The sequence below is a fragment of the Hypomesus transpacificus genome, chromosome 4 (genome assembly GCF_021917145.1).
Source record: "Hypomesus transpacificus isolate Combined female chromosome 4, fHypTra1, whole genome shotgun sequence".
In the NCBI taxonomy this organism is placed as follows: domain Eukaryota; kingdom Metazoa; phylum Chordata; class Actinopteri; order Osmeriformes; family Osmeridae; genus Hypomesus; species Hypomesus transpacificus.
In genome coordinates this window covers 4,829,450-4,849,765 of record NC_061063.1, presented here as the reverse complement: position 1 = coordinate 4,849,765, position 20,316 = coordinate 4,829,450, and the positions used below count along the sequence as shown (strand labels likewise).

Sequence of the window (20,316 nt, the reverse complement as noted above, 5' to 3'; positions counted from 1 at the left end):
TTCCCTCCCAGCTTAGTGGGACACACGCTCTGCCCCGGTCACTGTGGCATCACGCCACAGATCCCCTGTCAGAAGACCATGTTCGCCCACCTCTGCCCCCCACCCATTGGTTGAGAGTTTTGCCTGGACATCCAGGTAAACCAATCAGAAGGGGGCTCTAAATCTTCAGAGGTTTAGGCCGCATAGCGAGGTTCTGACAGAACATTTCAAACAGGAAAGCATGTATTCCCTTTGATAGTCCTTGTCAGTATATTTATGATTGAAATCCCTTTGAATAGAGACTGTGAAAAAAGTGTGTGGCACCACGATAGTGTTGAAATCTAACTTGCAATTTATTTATTATAAACAGTAACGAGAGACAGTATTGGTACTCGTCTGCCAAAGTGAAGATTTGTCCCCTTTGGACGCAGACAAGCAGCCTTGGGCCTTTTGTTCAGCCAAGTCAAACTGGACAAAGGGCAAGGAGGCTCAGACATGTCACCCTGCTGGACAGTGTAGATAGTGTGGCCCAGGCATCCCTGCCTCAGCACTGCTACAGAAGGCAGTGAGCTGACGTTCAGACAAATACACTGGAGTTTGGTCTCTGTAATCTTGATTTGACAAAACCCTGGATTGAATCTAGTTTCATGGTTATCAGTAAAATATCACCTCTACAATCCCCTTGAGACCCCCTCCCCCAACACACCCTTGCTGTGGTGGAGTGCCCGTGAAAGGCTCCACATTCTGCCGTGTGGATTGTTAGACTGATTCCCCATCCTGTCAAAGCCCCAGACCGCCTGCTCCCACAGAGCTGGGTCCATTCCTGAGTTATGTCACTTTCTCCAACACTCTGATCTCCTCCGGCTGACGCCTTCCCAGCACTCCCGGCCCCCCCAGCCAAACTGCTAGCCCCATAGCTGTGTGCTTCACGGGGACCTCTTGCTGAACGTGGCCCCCTTGGCTAGCACAGTCTGTTCTGGCTGCTTGATTAGTCGTTTAACAATGACCTCCTTGGGTCGGCGGTCCAATGAAGCTGGATTCGGCCCATGCAGACAGACAAAAGGTGGGAAGATTTAACGTTGGGGCTGTCAGCATACTTGAGCTCCTTTCTGGTTGAACTCGGTTTCACAGCACCGACGAGGCCACACATTCCAGAACACGCATGCGCTCGCACTCAAACATGATTCAAACCTGCACATGCACACACACACTCCCACGCCCACTGGGCAACAGAACAGGGGATGTGCAGCACATCAGTCAGACAGTGTGGCCAGAGGCACTGGACCCACAGAGGGATCAGGGCCAAACTTCTATGCTGTCTGAAGCATTTCTCCCCCTGTGGTCTGTGCCATGGAGAATAGTGTATTGTAAGCCAGAAATCCCATTACACCACTGGCCCTGCTGGCAGTTACTCTTACTGTGTGTGTGTTTGAGCATGTCCAGGTTTAAATCACGTGGGTGTAGTCAAGTTGGCTATGAAATGTTTCATCATGATATTGTCTGAGTCATGAAGAATAATGTATGTCTGGGCCTCCTTTAGACTAACTCCATCTCCATGTACCAACAGCCCCAGGTAGGCCGAGTCCAGCCTCGAACCCTGTGCTGGCCCAACAGGGAGATTAGTACATGAAGATTAGAACAAACTGGTACAGCGTGGGGCACTAGCAGGGAAACTGGATCCCTTGGCATCAGCACGTTTATCACTTTCATATGACTTTATGAAACCTAATCCTCTTGCGTGTTTTGGCCTGACCGGTAATCACATTAGGATTGTTGTGCTTAACTCTGACCCCTTGACTGAGGTCATCATGTTTGAACGCATCCTGTTATGCGTTTCCTGTTATCTGTCTGCATCTTCGGCATTGCCTGTTGATATTCCTCTGTAATCCCCGGCCCTTGTTGTGATGTAAGTAGGGGGTTCAGGCACAGGTGGATGTCCTGGTTGAGTCCTGACTCCGAAACACCCTGATGCTAAACACAGGTGTGATATGATCCGTGACTCTCCCAGTCTTAACTGTGCGGAGTTTGCAGATAGCTGCTTCCTATATATACCTGTTGTCATGTTGATCCTGCGACCTGATTGAGATATTAGTTTTCATTTTGAATTCAGCAATATATGATTTGCACATCTATTGGTTGTTTTGCCAACATGTTAGATCGAGTGGGTAAACCCTAAGGGCGATGCTCATTCATGACAGGTTTCAAAGGGGTGTACATAGCACATAGAAAACGCTTTGAAATTCAAATCACTGGCACACCTATTCAGGTAGACTCATTAGTAGTGTTTATATTTGCAGATACAGTAGTGTATTGTAGCCTATGATTTGACGGAGGTAATGCCTATTTAATCAAGTTATTTTGCTGACTGTGTAACAACCTGAATCCAAGCAGCTCGACATTGAAGGGATTAGTTTGCAAGAGGTTTCTTATTTGATGAGATTTGTTTGGTTCCCAATTGTACTCAGTTGATTCGTAATTTCATCACATATTAAAGAGATTAGGCCATTCTGTCTCTGCAATTAATATTATTGAGACATATTTTGGCAATTGGTAAATCTTGTTTTATTGAACATGCTCACAATTTCCACAACAATATATAACTTGTATCTTATGTAGTTTGGGAGGCTAATTACATTTTTAAATGCTACAGAAAAGATTTGTCATTCATTCCGGAACCACGCCCCCTGGAGTGCTGATGAGTCCATATGGCATTTGATGCGAGCGCGTTGCAGCTTCGCATATCAGTCTGTCTCGCGCTCCGTAAGCAGACGGTGAGAAGATTGAGATTGACGGCCACTGTCTTTACTTGGAACCTGTACTCTACGTCGAGGACGTATTTAAAAACAGGGAAACAGACATTTCAGTGGAGAAGCTGAACTATCAAACAATTTGACGTGCGAGAATAACCAAAAGGAACATTGCTTCGGGCGCGTCTTAAAAAAATACAAATTAAACGGTGATAGAAGATACCAATGTAACGTATCAGTCAATTTGTAATACTGTCACGTCCACAGCTCTTTGCATGCAGGGCATGTTTCCTCGCAGGGGTCGATCAACCACGCTGTTCTTTTCCACGTCTTGTGCCTGTCAGCCTACGGTCTAGACTTTTCCGAGCACCGGTGGATCACCAGCCTGACGATGGGAGGAAATCTAGGGTGCCACCGGTCCATCCCTAAAGACCCCTCAGATGTTGGTCACAGCAAACGTAAATTCAGCGCGGCTTGTAACTTTAGTAATATACTAGTCAACCAGGAGCGGTTGAATATCAATACGGCAACTGAGGAGGAACTGATGACTTTACCGGGAGTGAACCGCACGGTCGCTCAGAATATTGTGGAATATCGTGACTGTATAGGGGGATTTAAAAAGGTGGAAGACTTGGCACTAGTTAGCGGGATAGGGGCTACGAAATTAGAGATGATCAAACTAGAAATATGCGTGTCGAGTCGGACAAGCTCATCCCAGCACTCTCCGTCGTCGCTGCGTAAAGACTTGGAGCACCTGTCATGTACAGGTATGAACATCAACACCGCAACCCCTGCTCAACTCATGAGCATCCGTGGCATCACGGAGAAAATGGCCAAGAACATAGTAGAGTATCGTGCCGAGAACGGCCCGTTTAAAAGCATTGAAGATCTGGTGAGGGTCAACCACATCAACTCCTCCCTGTTGGACAAAATCCGTTTCCAAGTTTTTGTTGAACGATCCAGAACACCTTCCACAAACACCAACGGCGGGTTGACGTACACCACAAAATCTCACCCGAGCCCGACCTCTTTCAGTCTTCGAAGTGATGATCTTGACCTTCCGCCTGGTGGGCCAACGCAGATCCTGTCGGTGCGGCCCAACGTAGAGCCTCTGTGCGGGTTGCGAGACGGAAGAGCGGTGGTGCGAGTGGCCACCTGGAACTTGCAGTCCTGTTCCTGTGAGAAGGCTAACAATCCAGGAGTGAAAGAGGTCGTGTGTATGACACTTCTGGAGAACGAGTAAGTATAGCCATACATTCATCACATGTAGCCCCCATAAGTTATGTGTGCTTTAGCATGCGTCACATGGATTTGTAAGTATGCCACTTATTTTTGTAGTGTAGGCTTACTGTAACCTTGGATAATGATGTTGCATTTTCATGACCTGCAGCCATTATAAAGTCAGAAACTTATAGATATATTGGAATTATATATATACCTTTTTGAGGTGGCGTTACTGAAGACAATGACAATGTACTGATAATGAATACACCTATAGAGTATACCTGTGGTGGTTCTGTCCATTCTCTGGGCCTTCTGAGAAAGCTAGTCAGCTGTCTCAGCATAGTCCTGAGACAGCTGGAATACACTGTTATCCAGGAGAGCCTCGGTTTAAGGACCTGCCCTATTTATTGATTTGAACAAAGAGAGGTGCACTGTTTGATCTAGTCATGCCTCACATGTCTACTGAACACACACACACACACACACACACACTGTATGAGTTAAGCAGACCGTGTGCCTTGGCAGTAGGTGAGGTTCATTGGGTTTTCTTACATAACCCCTTGGGAGCCATGCAGTTTGGGGTTCACCCTGGCAGAACATGGGGGGGACGCTTCCCAGCCCGCTGTTAAGACAGAAACTGACCCTGTCTGGGAAACAAGCAGCTCTTGCCATGCAAACACGATCCACCCTCACATGTTCCTCTAATTCCTAATACAAACATGAGCTGGGCCATTAAACATTTATACCTTTACCACCCCGCCCTATCGTACCCAAGGGTAACAAATAACAAAATAAGCAGCTTGCAAACAGTTTATAGTTTCATGAACAACTTTTGCACTGGGCTGATGTGGCTTGTTCTACTGCCCCCCTCCCGCTTCCTCCCCATAATTCCCTCCCCCATGCCTGCCTCCCTCCCCTGTGCCCCCCTTCCTTCCCCCCCCCCTCTATTCTGTTGACTGAGCATGGATTTGGAAGTCCAAAACCCTACTCATCAGCCCTCCCTTTTCCTGATCTTGGTAGCCTCGGGAGGGGGGGGGGGGGGGGGGAGGAGGGCCGGAGAGGTGAAGTGTTTGTGGGGTGGGGGGTTATTGTGTGTTGGTGTAGTGCTCAGCTGCGGAGCAGAGATCCCAGGCTGGAGGCTGAGTTTACACCGTGACCTGGCCCTTCCCTCCCTCCCTCAGCCACGGGAGGGAGGGAAGCAGGGAAGGAGGGAAGGGTCACTGGAGTTCACTGAACTCTGCGATGCACTGCTTACCGAAGGTTAGACTGCCAGATCAGACTCTTCCAGTGTTGAGGAGCCCTCTTGTTATTTGTCAGCAGTTTCAGTCAGCAGTCAATGTACACGTGCGCCGCACACACACACACACATATACACAGAGTCTTATGTCTATGCTTAGAGAAGGGGGAATGGCCAGCCAGGCCAGCTAGCAGGGTTAATACAGTTCATCAGAACAGGGAAGGTGTAAAGCTAGCACACACAGAATGTGGTGACTCACATGCTCAGTGCAAAACAAACTCTCCTGGTTGTAATGTGAAATAGCTGTGTGTCTGCCACAGGCTGGAGGGCTGTGGACCACAGTCAATTGGTTCTTGCCCGACTCTGCATCACTCCTTTCTCAGTGTGTGCATAAGAACATCTTATGCTATACCCATCGACCTGAAGCTCTATTGACGTTTTTCTGTTTTGCAATCCAATGAGGTGGGTGAGGTAAAAACAGCTATAGAACTTCAGTACATTTGGACAAGCTTAGAATAAGGGAAGGAAAAGGAGCAGTCATATTCTGCTTCGCGATAGTGAAAGTCTGCTCCTAATAGCTCATTTAAGCGTAACATCAAGTTTCAGACCTGGATCTACTGTTGAAGCTCTCTTCCACAACAAGCCTTCCGGTGATACTGGGTGAGGTTTTTGCCATAGGGTGTTGTTGTGTAGGTATGTTTTGGCTATTGCTGCATGTCTCTGTTTAGCCTCTGACCTTTGGTTTCTGACGGGGAAAGGCTTTGCTTGTTGTTGAAACCATCCGCAGACACTCCCCGACATACACATACTTACATGAAAGGCAGAGTAGGAAAGAGACGGAGTGATGGAAGGAGGGAGGGACAGAATGTGAAAAGACAATATTCCCTTTAGATTCCCTTCAGACACTGAAGTCTCCTCCTTCAGAATCCTCTTGGAATGTTCTTTTAGTTCTGCAGGTTAATGAGGTTATCGTCCCCTCGGCCGTTGTTTGACAGAGTGAACCTCAGGTCCAAAGAAGACAATGTGTGTTGTGTTTGATGGCGGGAGAAAAGGAACAATCCAATCAGCTGGGTAAATAATCTACAGATCCCAGAAATCAAACACAGGATGTTAACATACTTGTAAAATAACTGTAAGGCCTGGGAGAACTCTCTGAGGCCTCTCTCGAAAGGAGGAAGATCTAATGGAAGGCCTGCATGTTCTCTATTAGGGCATGATGACATTGAGCAGATGTTGGCGACAGACACTAACCCAGACCTCTGTTGATGATGGTGAGGGTCATTATGTTGATGGTGGTGGTGTTACTGGGTTGTAGAAGACAGGGATGTAGATCACTGCTCCGGCTCCCTGTTAAACAACATTACTGTCACGACCTTCGCTCGAATCCCTCTTCTCTGACCATCTGGCTTCCTTTGGCTACCCCTACCCAGAGCTTCGTAAGATGCGGTAGCCTTTTTCTTGTGTGTGTGCGTTTGAGCGTGTTTTGTATCTGCCTGTGTGCAGGTGTTGGATTCTGCTGCAGTAGAGCCCTCCCTTCCAGTCTAGCGTGTCTGAAGAGCAGAGGTAGACCCCAGGATGTGTTCGCTCCGCCACTCAGCCCTCTGTCCGTCTGCGTGTGGGTCTGCAGTGTGTGGGTCTGCAGTGTGTGGGTCTGCAGTGTGTGGGTCTGCAGTGTGTGGGTCTGCAGTGTGTGGGTCTGCAGTGTGCAGCAGCGCCGCAAGGTCACTTCCCACCTCCAGATCCCAGCTGTCAGAGAGCCCTGCGTGCTCATGCGTGTTTCACACACACACACACACAACCTCCCTACGACATCCCGATGAAAGTTTGGGCTGTGAAAGGCACCGTTTTCGAATATGGTGCCTCACATCTCAATTTTACGGGTCGACGACGACGTGTGTGTGTGTGTGGAAGGATGGCGGGTGAGGGGGGGGGGTTGTGATTTTGCCCAGAATTGATGCTGAGGTCATGAGCGGGGTGGGCGGGGGTCGGAGCTGACGCAGGGTGTTAGGACGAAGCACAGAGAGGGGAAGGCGCTCATGTGGAAAATTCCATTGGCGCAGCACTTTATTGTGGGAGAACAGTGAGTGAAGAGCAAAGCCTGCCAGTGGCAGGACTCAAACCCAGGTGCCTGACTGACCAGCGTGGACTGCTACACACAGTCACCCCAGGAACCACAATATGCACTCAGGGATCATTCCATATCCCAATCATAATCCCCAAAGTAGTTTACTCAGTTACTCTGACAACAAGAGTGTACTTGGTGCCCCATGTCCCCTGAAACCAGTGTACAAAGCTGCTCCTGGCATTCTCTAATCCCTGCTCTCCTCTCTGTCCCCCCCCCACACATTCCCTGTGGTGTGGGGGGTTTGAGCTGTCAGGACCTGCTTGGTCGTCGGTCTGCCAACGCTGAACCAGGTCGTCACCCGGAATCCAGTCTCCATGACGGCCAACAGCGAGTTTCCCGGTCCCATCCAACGTCTATAAAGCCGAACAATGGATTTTGGTGTTTCAAAACCCATTGACACTGTATGACTATGTTTAGCTTGTGTTCTGCTCCTCTCTCTTACCAACCGTCTCTGGAGGAGGGGATCCCTCTCTGAATTGCTCCTCCCAAGGTTTCTTCCATTTTTTCTCCCGGTGGGAGTTTTTCTGGGAGTTTTTCCTTGTCTTCCTTGAGGGTTTAGGTTGGTTGAGGGGCAGTTCTATGGGCGCATGTGAAGCCCTCTGTGACATGCTTGCGTGTAAAAAGGGCTATACAAATAAATTTGATTTGATTTGATTTGATACAAATACTTCGCTGCAGCTCAACCCTTTTGACAAAGCAGCAATCTTTTACCACATCATGTTGATCAAATTTATTGAGATTCAGATTTGTATTAGTTTTTCCCTTCCATCTTGCCCTCCAACCAGAGGTTTATCTGGTTTTCTAAGCTACTCTTCTCCATTGCGGTGATGGCGTTGAGGGATTGCATTCTGCTTTCCTGCTGCAGGGTGGGACCTTGTTTGACCTCAGCTGGACAGAGCCATGCTTACTCAGCCCTCTCCGCGAGGGAGTAGGTGAGGGATGTATCTGTGAGTGTGCCTGCCTCTCACTGTCACTGGACTGTGTTGACTGTCACAGAATAGGAGGAATGGCCATCATCAACGTTCCCGTTTTTTTTCTCTCTCGCTCCATTGTTTAAAAAGGAGGGGGGGAGGGCGTCCGTTAATCTGCATATTCCATTCAGCTTTGAGTTGAGAGTGTGGATTTGAGCGATGGGCCGGACACTGCGCCCTGTTGCTGAGCCTCTGCCTGCGTTCACCGTTAAGCTGTCCCTGCACTGCGGTGACGTCATGTCACCTTGGCTCAGAGCAAGCCTGGAGCTGGCCTGAGGCCGGGGGGGACGGACCAGCCCCGGGGGCTTTGTGGAGGAGGTGCAGGATATGGTGGGACGGCTGTAAAGCTCCTGGACTGCAGAGGAGCTATTGTCAGGTCCTCTTGGTCTCATTGTGGTGATGACCATGACCACTCACAGCGGAGGAAGAAGGCGGGGTCACTCTGACCCCTGACCCGTTTGTTCTCAAAACGGACAAACGGGGCAATCGGTGATTGCGTGGAGATTGCAAATATGTACACGTGCTGAGCTCCCTCTCTTCATCTGTCAACCACTAAAACATTGTTTTAACATGTAGAGGTCAAGTGGTTATGGCTGGGGTCGAATTGGGTTGGCTGATTCGCAAATACAACAAAACAATCTGGCAGAGCAATATGACAGAAAGGGCCAGTGTTGCGAAAGTTCCTATGCTCTTTGAAGGTGATAGGTTCCCGGGACGTGTTGAGAGTGCTGCGCTACTTATCTGTCCAGCTAGAGGATCCGTCCTCACCCGTCTCCAGCGGCAGGAATACCAATCAGACCGAGCGCTCGCTGATCCATATTCATGCTGCGCTGGCCAGGCGGGGTCTGTGAGGGGCGGGTTGAAGGGTGCAGTGCTGGGGACAGAGGATGTGTCTCTGCTGGTGGAGACACTGGGGGACGAAAGGCAAGCCGGACCAGTCAGTTGTTCTGGCTGTGAGGGCACAGACTCCACCAGCCCGGTCGGCGATGAAGGCCAAGTTGAAGCCCAAGGCAGCTACTCTGGGGAGCTCTAACAGAACACTGCACCGAATCGAGCACACGACCGCTAGCGTAGCATAACCTAACACTGACATTGGTTTTGTTCTTTGAGGCTGGCCTATCTCCCTATCCTCTAATTATACATGTGGACCCAGATCATTTTCTCCAGGGACCTCCCTCAGTTCCCACAAAGGAAACTACCACACCAAGTACTAAACGGGTTTCTCCATGAGGAAAACAAACCCATTGAAAGCCAGATTGACCCTGATACAATTCTAACTGAAATCCTTTCACTCTGGTATCTCAAGTGATTTACAAATGGGTAAAGTAATTTCGTCACAGCTGTGCTAAGTGGCTCGTCCATCAACAGCTTGAGATGATAGAGCAGAGGAAGCCGGAAGTGATGTCACTCAGTTTGACAGCCCGGAGCACTCCTCCAGCAGTCCATCTGGCTCCTAGCAAACTCCCACCATTCGCTCAATGACGTTAGTTTTGTAACAGCTACAAAAGAGCTGACTCATTCTGGTTGGTCTCCTGTGCTCTTCAGAGAGATCTCAAAGGGGTCTTCATGGCAGACAATGGATAAGCTAAATGACTTGGCTAAACACAAATAAGTAGTTCTAGTCATACGTGTCTTCTATCATGGCAGACTGCATGTGAGATTAGTCTCTCCTGGACTGTGGCAGTACTTTACAAATAGAAGTGTTATGCAACATGGGTTTTGGCCTCTTTTTAGGATTACAGGGTGAGAGCAGGTGAAAGCTAGTGTTGCAGCCGACTGTAGTGTTGAAGCACACACCATCGGTGTGTACTGCACCTGCATTATGAGATGAGACATTGAGAAAGTGAGCGTGTGTGTGTGTGTGTGTGCGTCCTGCATGTGTGTACTCTGCTGCATGTGCTAAATATCTGTTGGTATCTGTTGCCAAGTAGCTGTTGATTTCCTTCGGCCCTTCTTAAAAGACAAGATATTGACTGATTTCATTTTCTCAGTGAATAAAGAATATCTTTTCATTTAGTTAATCACAAATAGGTTGTGGTTTAGAGAACAACAACTGGATGTGGAAAAACGGGGAGGAAGATGGAGGGAGGGGGGCTTCGAGGGAGAAAAAGGGATTGAGGGAGGGAGAGAGGGATTCCTGAAATGTTACTACAGTCTGTTTTAGTGCATCTGAAGCTTCATTAAGCCTTCATAAAGCCTTAGGGATCTATGCGTACATATGGCACAAACATTCACATCAAGAGTGTCAGAACACAGTTGTGCCACTTTAAATAAAGATGTTTTGCGACAGTGTTGTGTAAAAAGGCTTGGTGAAGGCATAATACCTAATCAGGCAGCAAAAGTAATGAAGACCAATCTTGCTTGAGCTCTAGTATGTGTTTTTATGGCATGCATTACTTTTCCCTGTGCTGACTAGTGGCCTGGAAAGTAATTTTTAAGCAAACAAATAAATGTTTATGGGGTAACGATTTCCTCACGGTGCAATAATTTGTTTGTGCACTGGATAGTTTTAGTTCTAGATAATTCTCTGTCCTCACTCTACCATCTCACTTTGGTATGTTTTAAAGTGGCCTGCATGAGTCATTTTCAGGTAGTCTTGTGATGGAGAGACAAGATCCTGGTCGGCTAGTCTCTCTGTTTGCTTATCTGTTGTGTCAACAGTACAGATGTCTCTGCTTCACAAGGCTATCTTCACTGTGTGTTGAACTAGAAGCCATGGCATTCAATCTGCACACCAGCAATGATTTCCACCATGCTATGCAAGCCACTCTGACCACTTTTTTCCTTCCTTCCCTCCCCCCTTCCCTCCCTCCCCCCTTCCCTCCCTCCCCTCTTCCCTTCCTCCCTCCCCCCTTTTCTCCCTCTCTTCTCGTCCTTTCCAGCATCAAGTTACTGGCCGTTCAGGACCTACTGGACCGAGAGGCCCTGGACAAGGTATAGTAGAGACCTGAATTCCTCCTGGTCATGTCTCTTTCAGGTGCTTCTGTTCTGGTGAGCCAAAGGTTCTCATCATACAGACCTCCGCTAGGATAGTGGTCGTGATGAAGGGGCTGGGTGGCCAGTCTAGACCGGCCTGTGTAAAAACCGATGGCAGCCTTTGCACAGGAAATGATTGTAGTGAGCCACTTGCTATCTGCATCCTAACGCCCACTTAGCGAAGGCCTCGCTTTTTGTCGACATTATGCAAATGCCTTCTCTCCCACTCACCCTCTCTCGCTTCCTCTCTCACTCTCTCTGCCTCCTCCACTCTTCCCTGTCGCCCCTCCAGTGTAAATTATGTCTTCTATTTCCAGTCTTGTATTTGGGTTTGAACTGTAGTCCCTCTCCTGTGCTTTCATGGCTAAAAATAAGCCTGTAGTTGCTACGTGTAGAGTGTCTCTTTTACCAGGCTAGCGAGACATTGGGGACACTGCCCGGTATTTGGTATGGTATGTGGTAAGCTTAGACCCATACTCTGTGACTGGACATGCACAATCTCCACATCAGAGAATGGATGGATCCTCTGTGTCTCCATTTGGCCATGAGCGTTATGAAATAGAGATCAGTTGTGTTACAAGAACTCTACATTGTATCTCAAGTACACAATGTATCGAATCAATATCGTGGTATTTGCACCGAATTGGAGATCCCATTTGACTGATACCCAGGGTAGGCAATGATTATAGTACACGTCTATGAACTGACATCCCTTTCAGTGATTGTGTGCTTTGTTAGTGGACATAGGCAGAGATGTGACATTGATCGGTGTGTGTGAGCAGTGGTCTCGTCCTTGGTAGCTAAAGGAGCTGGGGGGGAGAGTCTGACCTGGAATGTGTTGCCACCCTGGAGAGATAAGTAGGTCAGAGCAGACCAGTGTCTCATCAGCAAGGTAAGAGAGAGAGAGAGAAAGAGAGGGAGAGAGAGAGACAGGGAGAGAGAGAGAGACAGGGAGAGAGAGAGACAGGGAGAGAGAGAGACAGGGAGAGAGAGGGAGAGAGAGAGAGAGAGAGAGAGAGAGAGAGAGAGAGAGAGAGAGAGAGAGGGAGAGAGAGAGAGGAGAGAGAGAGAGAGGGGGAGAGGGGGGAGGAGAGGGGGAGAGGGGGAGAGGGGATGGAGAGGGGGGAGAGGGGGAGAGGGGGGGAGAGAGAGAGAGAGAGGGGGGGGAGAGAGAGAGAGAGAGAGAGAGCAGAGGGAGAGAGGGGGGGAGAGAGAGGGGAGAGAGAGGGAGGGAGAGGGGAGAGAGAGAGGGAGGGAGAGGGGGAGAGAGGGGGAGAGAGGGGAGAGAGGAGGGAGAGAGAGAGAGAACGGGGGCGGGCTGGAGAGGCTGAAGCTCTGCTTTTGGACTGGAGACAAACCACATCAGAAGAATCCAGAGAGACCCTGTCTTCTTTATGTTCCTTTCACCCTCTCGTTTTCTCTCTCACTCCATCTTGGTCCCTGATACCGTTCCATCTTTCTATCCGGCTCTCTCTTTTCTCTGCCTCTTGTGCTTCAGTCCAAAATTCGATATACCTCTCTCTTTTATGTGTGTCTCTCTCTCTCTGTCCTCTTCCCTCTTTGTTCAGTGCAGGCAGTCAGTCACGAAGTGTGACTGGTTCTGATTTCATTGCTCTGACCAAAAGCAGAGGTTCTGCACACACACACACACAGGCGTAGAGGAGCATCACCCAGTTTCATCCATGAGCATGCCAAACACAAAGTGGTACAATAGATCAAGAAGCTCCCTTCAGCCTCATATGCAGTTTTTACTGCAAAACGCTTCTTGGGGCCCACCTGTTTGGATTAAGTGGCCCAGAATCAGGGGAGTTCACACCCCTTTTCACTCTCTTTCATCCTTTCTCTCTCTCTCCTCTCTCTCCTCTCTCTTCTCTCTCTCTCTCTCTCTCTCTCTCTCCTCTCTCTCTTTCCCTATGTCTCTCTGGGCTTTATCTCTATCTTTTCTCTTCTTCTCAGAAGCAGAATTTTCAGCAGGAGTCTCTCTGCAGAGGGCCTCCCTTCACAGTTTGCTTCATTCTCAGAAGTTCCCCTGAAGGAATTCTTTAACCCCCCTCAGGACATTCCTCCACCTTTATATAAGGCGTCCTCTCACATTCAAACCATCACACTTTTTTGTTTTCTGGCCAACTGTACAGCTTGCAGTTAGTCACTTAGGCGCATGTACCAGTAATGGGGCACTGTTTTCCCTTCTGTTATGTATCCAAGGAACCTTCTGTGGTTTGTGGTAAATTGCTGCAATGTGAGGAAGTAGTTCTGGTTCAACAATGCTCTACTTGTTTATCAGATGCAGTAGACTTACAGTGAAGTTGGGTGTCTGTATCCACTTCAGCTTAGCTGCCAGCTTCTATTTCATCACTAACTGACACACTATATAGGAACAGACCCACACTATTGTCCAACATGCGCACACACAAACACCATTGTGGTTTTAACTTGGTTCTTTTAACCTGTTTGATCTAGTAATCAACCATGTTGGAACTGAATGTCACGAGTTATGTGCATATTGGTTTGCATTTCTCCCCATAAGACCCAATAAGTACCCAACGGAAATGGGTTTTTATCTTCTTACTGGCTGTTGCTAAAAGATGCCTGCCCAGAATTGTGTCCAGTGTGTTTGAGGTTGTGTGTGTGTGTATGTGCAGGCATTGCCAAAATTGAGGTGTGTATCATCTATCCTTTCCAGTCCTGAGACTGGAGCCATACTAGGAAGAGTGTTAAGAGTGTTAAGCTTCACACCAGAACTAGGGACTGTCTGTCTGGTTGTAGCCTGTGGGCAGACACACACACACAGCTTCACATATCTACAATGAACAGTGCTTTCTCAGAGGCTTTACTGCTCATCCCAGGTCTCCACGGCAACCAGGTGGAGTGTTTTATGGCCTTCTGTCTCCCGTATTGATTAACGCAGATTACATTAATTAGATAATTAAATCTGAGGCAGTGAAAAGTAGGTCCGCATTTCATTTAATAAATGTACTGGAGTGTTTCCGGCTTCTTCCACCTGAGTCAGGCCTCGCCAGGCTGACTGGCCCTCTCGGAGGAGACGCTCTCCCCGCCTGGTTGGTCCTCTAGGCCTGGCACCGGGCCAGGGCCCCAGAGCTGTGCCTGCGCTTTCATCACCCACTGTGAATTATGGGTGTGTTTGTGTTCCGCGAGCGGCCCCGCTATTCATTCCCCCCGTATCTCCTTGGGGCCAGGCCGCACCCAGGGGGCCTGAGGCAGGGAAGCTCCATCCCATTGAAATCCAATCATGTCATTGGATTGTTTCCTCAGCGCCGCATCAGCGCGAGGTGAGGTTGATGTGTGGTCGGGAGGGAGGGGGGGGGGGTTGTCCCGGATGCCAACTGACTGACTTTGCCTGACTGACTGACGACTTTGCCACCTGTGGGATAAGACAGCCTAGCTTTGGTTAATGGATGTCACTGGGGCACCCAGGGAAGGAGGGGTGACAGACTGGGTTAGGGGGGGAGGGATGTAGGAAAGGAGGGATGGAGAAAGCTCCAGAGAGGGGCGCTCTCTGGCTCCTCCAGTGTCCCGCAGCGAAGCTCTCTGTGGGCTGGGGTTAATTATAGCCCCAGCAGCAGGTTACCCTGCGCAGAAATGTCATCCTCCAGCCGGTTCCCCTCTCCTACCCACCTTCCACCCCCCACCACCACCTCTGCCCTGTCTTCACCTCAGTGACGGCCATGCCCACTTCCTCACACGGAGCGGTCGCCATCTTGTATGATATGAGACAGGTGGAGCTCCCAAGTAAAGCATGTGACTGCAGATCAAGAGACATGTAACTGCAGGCTCCATGTATGGCACTTTGGGGAAGTGTGATTATTGTAGGTTGTTTAAAGATGCTGTAAAGTGGAATTGAAAAATGAGTTTTAAGTTCATCACACCACAGAAGAATGTGTTGTTAACTACCTATACAAATTTGAATGGAAAAAAACAAAACGTTTTTGTTAAATTAAGCTTTGAAATCATGAAAAATCCAAGAGTAGAGACATTGTGATTCGTGATTTCTAAGCTGTTGTTACTGAGCTCTGTGATGTGATGGTTTGTGATGACAGTCGGATGGCAGTTTATGGTTTCATCCGGTCGATAGTGTTGTAATTCTTCTTCCTGAACTGTGTTCCAGTTCTGTGTGGAGCTCAACCAGGGCATGCTGGCCAGTGTTCGCAAGTGGAGAGGACCAAGAGGGCTGTGGAAGTGCACTGTGTCTGAAAAACCCACCGGACAGACCGACAAGGTACAGTATAAAGTAACACTGTGAAACTCAGATATAAGATCACCCATCTTAAGGTCAAAAACGAGTTAGTCCAGCTCGTTCTGAAGAACACTGACGTACACAATGTCTCAGACAGAGCTTTGCTATTATCCTCTTATCCACGAGGACAGCTAGCGCAGTGTGCTCTGCCTGGGGAGGGGAGCCACTTCCCTGGGGGGGCTCCAGGCAGCAGAGGTCCTAGAGAGCATAAAGCTACTTGATTTATATAACCCTTTGAGGCTGGCTCTTTTCCTCAGTAATCTCCCCCTAACATCAGGAAGGTTCTCTGAGCGAACCGATGCCAGTGTTTACTCACAGAGGAAGCCAGCCGCGAGATGGACCCCAGATATCAACTTAAGCTGGGCTGGCTTCTCCCCGCAGCGATGCTCTCTGTCACGTAAGATGGATGGTCTCGATAATGGGAAGGGGAGTCGTAAAAAGCCTCCCCGCGACTGGCAGGCGCTGTAGTTCATCGGGCCTGTATTGTTGAGGTGAACTGAAATGACTCCATAACTCTTCCCGATGCTGTTCTCCTCCTCACTGGAGAGCAAGATCAGTATGTATAATTCGATTTGTTGTATAATAGTCAGGCTGTGTGTGTGTTCCACGTGACACCCCACTCCACTGAATCCCTTTTTATTGCTGGTGTCAGTCTAACAGCTTTCTTGCCCTGGGAGGTTTTTCCTGTGGCCACTGGGACATGACAGAATACGTGTGATGCCTGTGTGTCGGCATGTGTTAGAGGAAAAGGGGCTTGTTTGGATGAGCACCGGGAAGACCTTGTTGGAGTCCTGTCTGCAGCAGTGTCCTTGTTAGATGCCCTCTCCTTTTCTTATCCGCGTTGTCTCCGTGTGTAGCTAAGTGGATCATGTGCCACAGAGACTGTGGTCACCCCCCAGGCTATCATCTCCTCTAGTCTGACCACACAACCCAGGGAGGCTGCTACTATATCCTACTTTAACAACAAAGAAGCCTCATTTACGCCCTGACAAGCGTTCAGGGTCACGTTCAAGGGTGTTTGTGACGAAGGCCATGTAGGCCAGCGTAAGGCTCCCCAGGCTCTGGGTAGTGAGAGATAACTGCTGTGCTTAATGAGGAAGTTCCCATTCAGTTTGAATTCGGGAACTTGACGCCATGACTTCCTGTACTAGAAATGACCTGACATCAGGTTAGGGTTACAACACCAAAAGCTTTTCTCCCATCATCCTCTGCTCTCTCCCTCTCAGGGATACAGCTATTCAGGCTTCCTGTGGGACAGCTCCTCCGGGATCGACCTGAAAGAATCTGCCGTCCTGGAAAGTCCCGCCGTCAATGGCAACGGAAAGCATGTCTATCCCCGTCCGTATCTGGCTCACTTCCTCGTAAGTGCGATGCGTTACCCAATATGACAACTCGGACACGAAGTGTGTCTCTGTCTGTGACGTGTTTGTGTCAGGCTCAATGTGCGTGTGCATTTGTGTGTGTTAGTTGTGTGTGTGTGTGTGTATGCTTGTGTTTGCACATGTAAGAACTGAACTCATCCCTATATCTGTGTTAGATCGGTTCATCTGACCTGACCATCGTAAACGTCCACATGAGAGGGTCCGCAGCCCAGCCAGGAGAGCCCAACGGCAAAAGCCAGAGCCACGATGAGCCCGGGAGCCAACACATGTCCGTCAGTATTCAGGATACCCTCAAAGGTCAGCCTAAAGGTCACCCACTAGGAGCTTTCACTTGTGGTTGGGACATTGTCGCTCATCGTCACTCAGCTCCAGGACAACCTGCAGTCAAATGCTCTACCACTGAGCTAAACCCATCCCACGTAGGGTCTGGGGTGGAGGGGCGAGCGTACTGACTCCTCTCCCCCTCGTCTGTCTGCAGGGGTGAAGGATGTGCTGGTGCTGGGGGACTTTGGCCTGCCTCCCCAGAGCGCTGAGCTGGAGATGCTGCGCAGGGAGAAGCTGAGCCCCCTGGTGCCTGGCTCTCACTTCACCAACATCAGCACACGCTCTCCACAGGGCTCGCACTGCCTGGACAACATCTGGCTCAGCCGCTCGCTCAAGAAAGTCTACTCAGGTGTGTTTGGATGTTTAAATGATGTGTGTGTGGATGTATAAATGATGTGTGTGTGTGTGTGGGTGTATGTATAAATGATGCGTGTGTGTGTGTGCACCATGTGAGCAGTGTCCAAACGTGCATGTTCGGCCTACTTTGCTTTACAAAATATGTCCCGTTGAACCATTTGCACATCGCTGCTACATTTGCATGTCTGAGGATGAGCTTGGCACACTAGGTGCCACCTGACCAAGCCTGGTTACTAAAGCTGGCTAGATCAACTAAGGTTGTCCTTGTCTTTGGTGCCCCCTGCAGGCCATTGCACAGTGGTGCGGGAAGGCCTGACCAACCCCTGGATCCCTGACAACTGGTCGTGGGGAGGCGTAGCGTCGGACCACTGCCCTGTCGTGGCTGAGTTCTTTGTGGACATCACTCCCAAAGAGCTGAGCAAGAACAGGGTGGCGGTGTTGGAGCAAGGAGAGGCCATGCCCAAACACGAGCGGTGACCAACTTCACGGTCACCATAGAGACAGTCGTGAGTGTGGCAAGGGATATTGGACGGTGACATTTCATAATGACTTTGCCCTGGATCCTGCTTTGGGTTGGTTTGCAGTGGAGCAAAGGGTTACCTGACAAATCTGAAAAGCACCAAGATTGCCTTTTTAGTTTCCTGATATCAGTGTATGTTGGTCTGTGTAGATCCATGGTGTAGAATTATTTGTTTGTAAATTAAGAGATATGTGTGATATAGATATGGTAAGTGTGCCACAATATTTTATAAATATAGATGAATTCAAATGAAATTGGTAGACATTTCTCCTGTGTTAAGTCTTTTGTAAGTAGTTTTGAAAAACTAGTATACATTTTCATTTAAGAAATATTATAATTCTGGGCAACACTTTACACTGAGGTTACATTAACTACTTTGCAATTCCTATGTATGTATGTGCAATGCTTTAACTATGGGTACTGCTATGTAGTTACACGGTAGTTTATGTAACATTTCATATAAAGTATTGCCCAATTCCGTTCTACTCAGTTTGGAAGTCACCTACTATGTCCTAAAGTAGTTTACTTGAGGCACACACTTAAACTGTCAGTAAATACTGAGCTGTAAAAAGCTGCTCTATTAAGTTGCGTAAGGAGGCCCTTTGTATGTGTACTATGTTACTTCCCTAATGGAGATGGGGCGACAAGGCACTGTGACATTGACTTTGCCTGCGATGGCCAATCAACTCCCTTGTTTGACAGCACAAAGAACCACCGTGCTGTGAAGAGGGTATCTCTGAGCCAGACCTGTTTGCTCGCTGCTGTGTTTATATGTCACCGGTGTTTTTTTAAATTGTATTCCTCTTTTCTCCTGTCCACGTTTGATTCAATGGAGTAAAAACCAATTGGACATCTTTTTTACCTCCACTCTCCCTCAAAAACGGGTTGTCCCTAACAAGATGGCAATTCACCAAGAATGACTGTCTCCTTATAACTCAATTATGATGGTGTGTTTTCTGTTGCTCTTAGCTGCTGTGTTTTGTCTAACTTTCAGACGGTGTAGTGAGCACGGCTTGTGAGCTGACCCTCGGGGGGTCACTAGGAGGGTCAGGGCAGGCTGCTGAACGTTCCACAGACCCAGTGTCTTCTCTGACTCAGAGCTATTTATGGAGAGAAAACAGGCTTCTAAACCAGTCCCAGGACAACGCATTGTATTGTGCTTGTTTCGCAATGAGAGAGACAATGGCCACTGTTGACAAAATGAAGCTGTTTTACGACAGGGGATCTATGTAAGTGACCTATCTTAACCTAGTGAGTTCTGATGACTGTGTTTGGGACGGAACATCTGACAGTGAGGACGATAAATAAAGTGACATTGTTCCAGACAGCTGGACCTGGAGGAAAGTACCACTACCAAGCTAACATGGTCAGAATCATTGACATATCATGACACATATTTAGCAAAACCCAGATTGACTCCTGCAACATATTTTTCCTTACGAGAACCAAGAAACGGAACGACATTGAACTTTGTACTTCAATAGCCTGATCTGTCAGACGTGATCATTGTGGTTGCTGTTGTTAATGTGATTGAAATAAAACAATGGATTCAAGATAAGGGCTTCTGTATGCTGCATCAGAGGGAGTCTGTTGGGGAAGCAGGCTTGACTGCCCTCTAGTGGCACCACAAGTCCCTGCAGCTCCCTGTCCGCACCACACTACAGCTTTCTCCCGAAATATGAAACATTCATGTGCTGGGAAATATGAAACATTCATGTGCTGGGAAATATGAAACATTCATGTGCTGGGAAATATGAAACATTCATGTGCTGGGAAATATGAAACATTCATGTGCTGGGAAATATGAAACATTTATGGGGATCCAAGGCATTTAAAACATATTATTTTGACCTGTCTAACACCAATACAATCATACATTTCTCATCTCTATTTCAAATCCATGCTGAAGTTCTGACCCAGTGTGAACAGAGGAACACAATCCAGTAAGACTAGTTCACCCATAGAAACCATTTCAATACGGAGGTAAGAGAGACATGCAGGGAGGGGTAAACAGAGCGGGGTGTGAGAAAGGGAGGATGAGTAGGTTAAGCTCCTTATCTGTGCCGGCTGGATGTGTGGACAGAACCCTGTAAGTCCAGCATGTCAGGGCGTGTCAGTGCCAAGCACCACGAGGCTATGACAAGAGTCGTGTTTCACCATGGAATTAAACCTTAGTGAGTGACACACTCGTAATGCCTCAGGCCTGCTAGCAAGGATTA

General features: G+C 48.5%; 1 protein-coding gene across 1 annotated transcript; it reads left to right on the top strand.

Moving 5' to 3' along the window:
* The first annotated feature begins 2,678 nt into the window (after positions 1 to 2,678).
* eepd1 (endonuclease/exonuclease/phosphatase family domain containing 1) lies at positions 2,679 to 19,645 on the top strand. The gene is made up of 7 exons (XM_047018668.1): positions 2,679 to 3,965; positions 11,166 to 11,217; positions 15,386 to 15,496; positions 16,741 to 16,875; positions 17,052 to 17,193; positions 17,375 to 17,569; positions 17,864 to 19,645. The coding sequence occupies exons 1-7, from the start codon at positions 3,118 to 3,120 to the stop codon at positions 18,052 to 18,054; spliced, it is 1,674 nt and encodes a 557-aa protein (XP_046874624.1). The 5' UTR covers positions 2,679 to 3,117; the 3' UTR covers positions 18,055 to 19,645.
* Positions 19,646 to 20,316: the final 671 nt, after the last annotated feature.

Bases quoted from the DNA above. Each gene is read 5' to 3' on its own strand.
- eepd1 (XM_047018668.1), top strand. From the start codon at position 3,118: ATGGGAGGAAATCTAGGGTGCCACCGGTCCATCCCTAAAGACCCCTCA. The intron at 11,218-15,385 runs GTATAGTAGAGA...ACTGTGTTCCAG, and splicing joins ACCGAGAGGCCCTGGACAAG to TTCTGTGTGGAGCTCAACCA. The intron at 17,570-17,863 runs GTGTGTTTGGAT...TGCCCCCTGCAG, and splicing joins GCTCAAGAAAGTCTACTCAG to GCCATTGCACAGTGGTGCGG.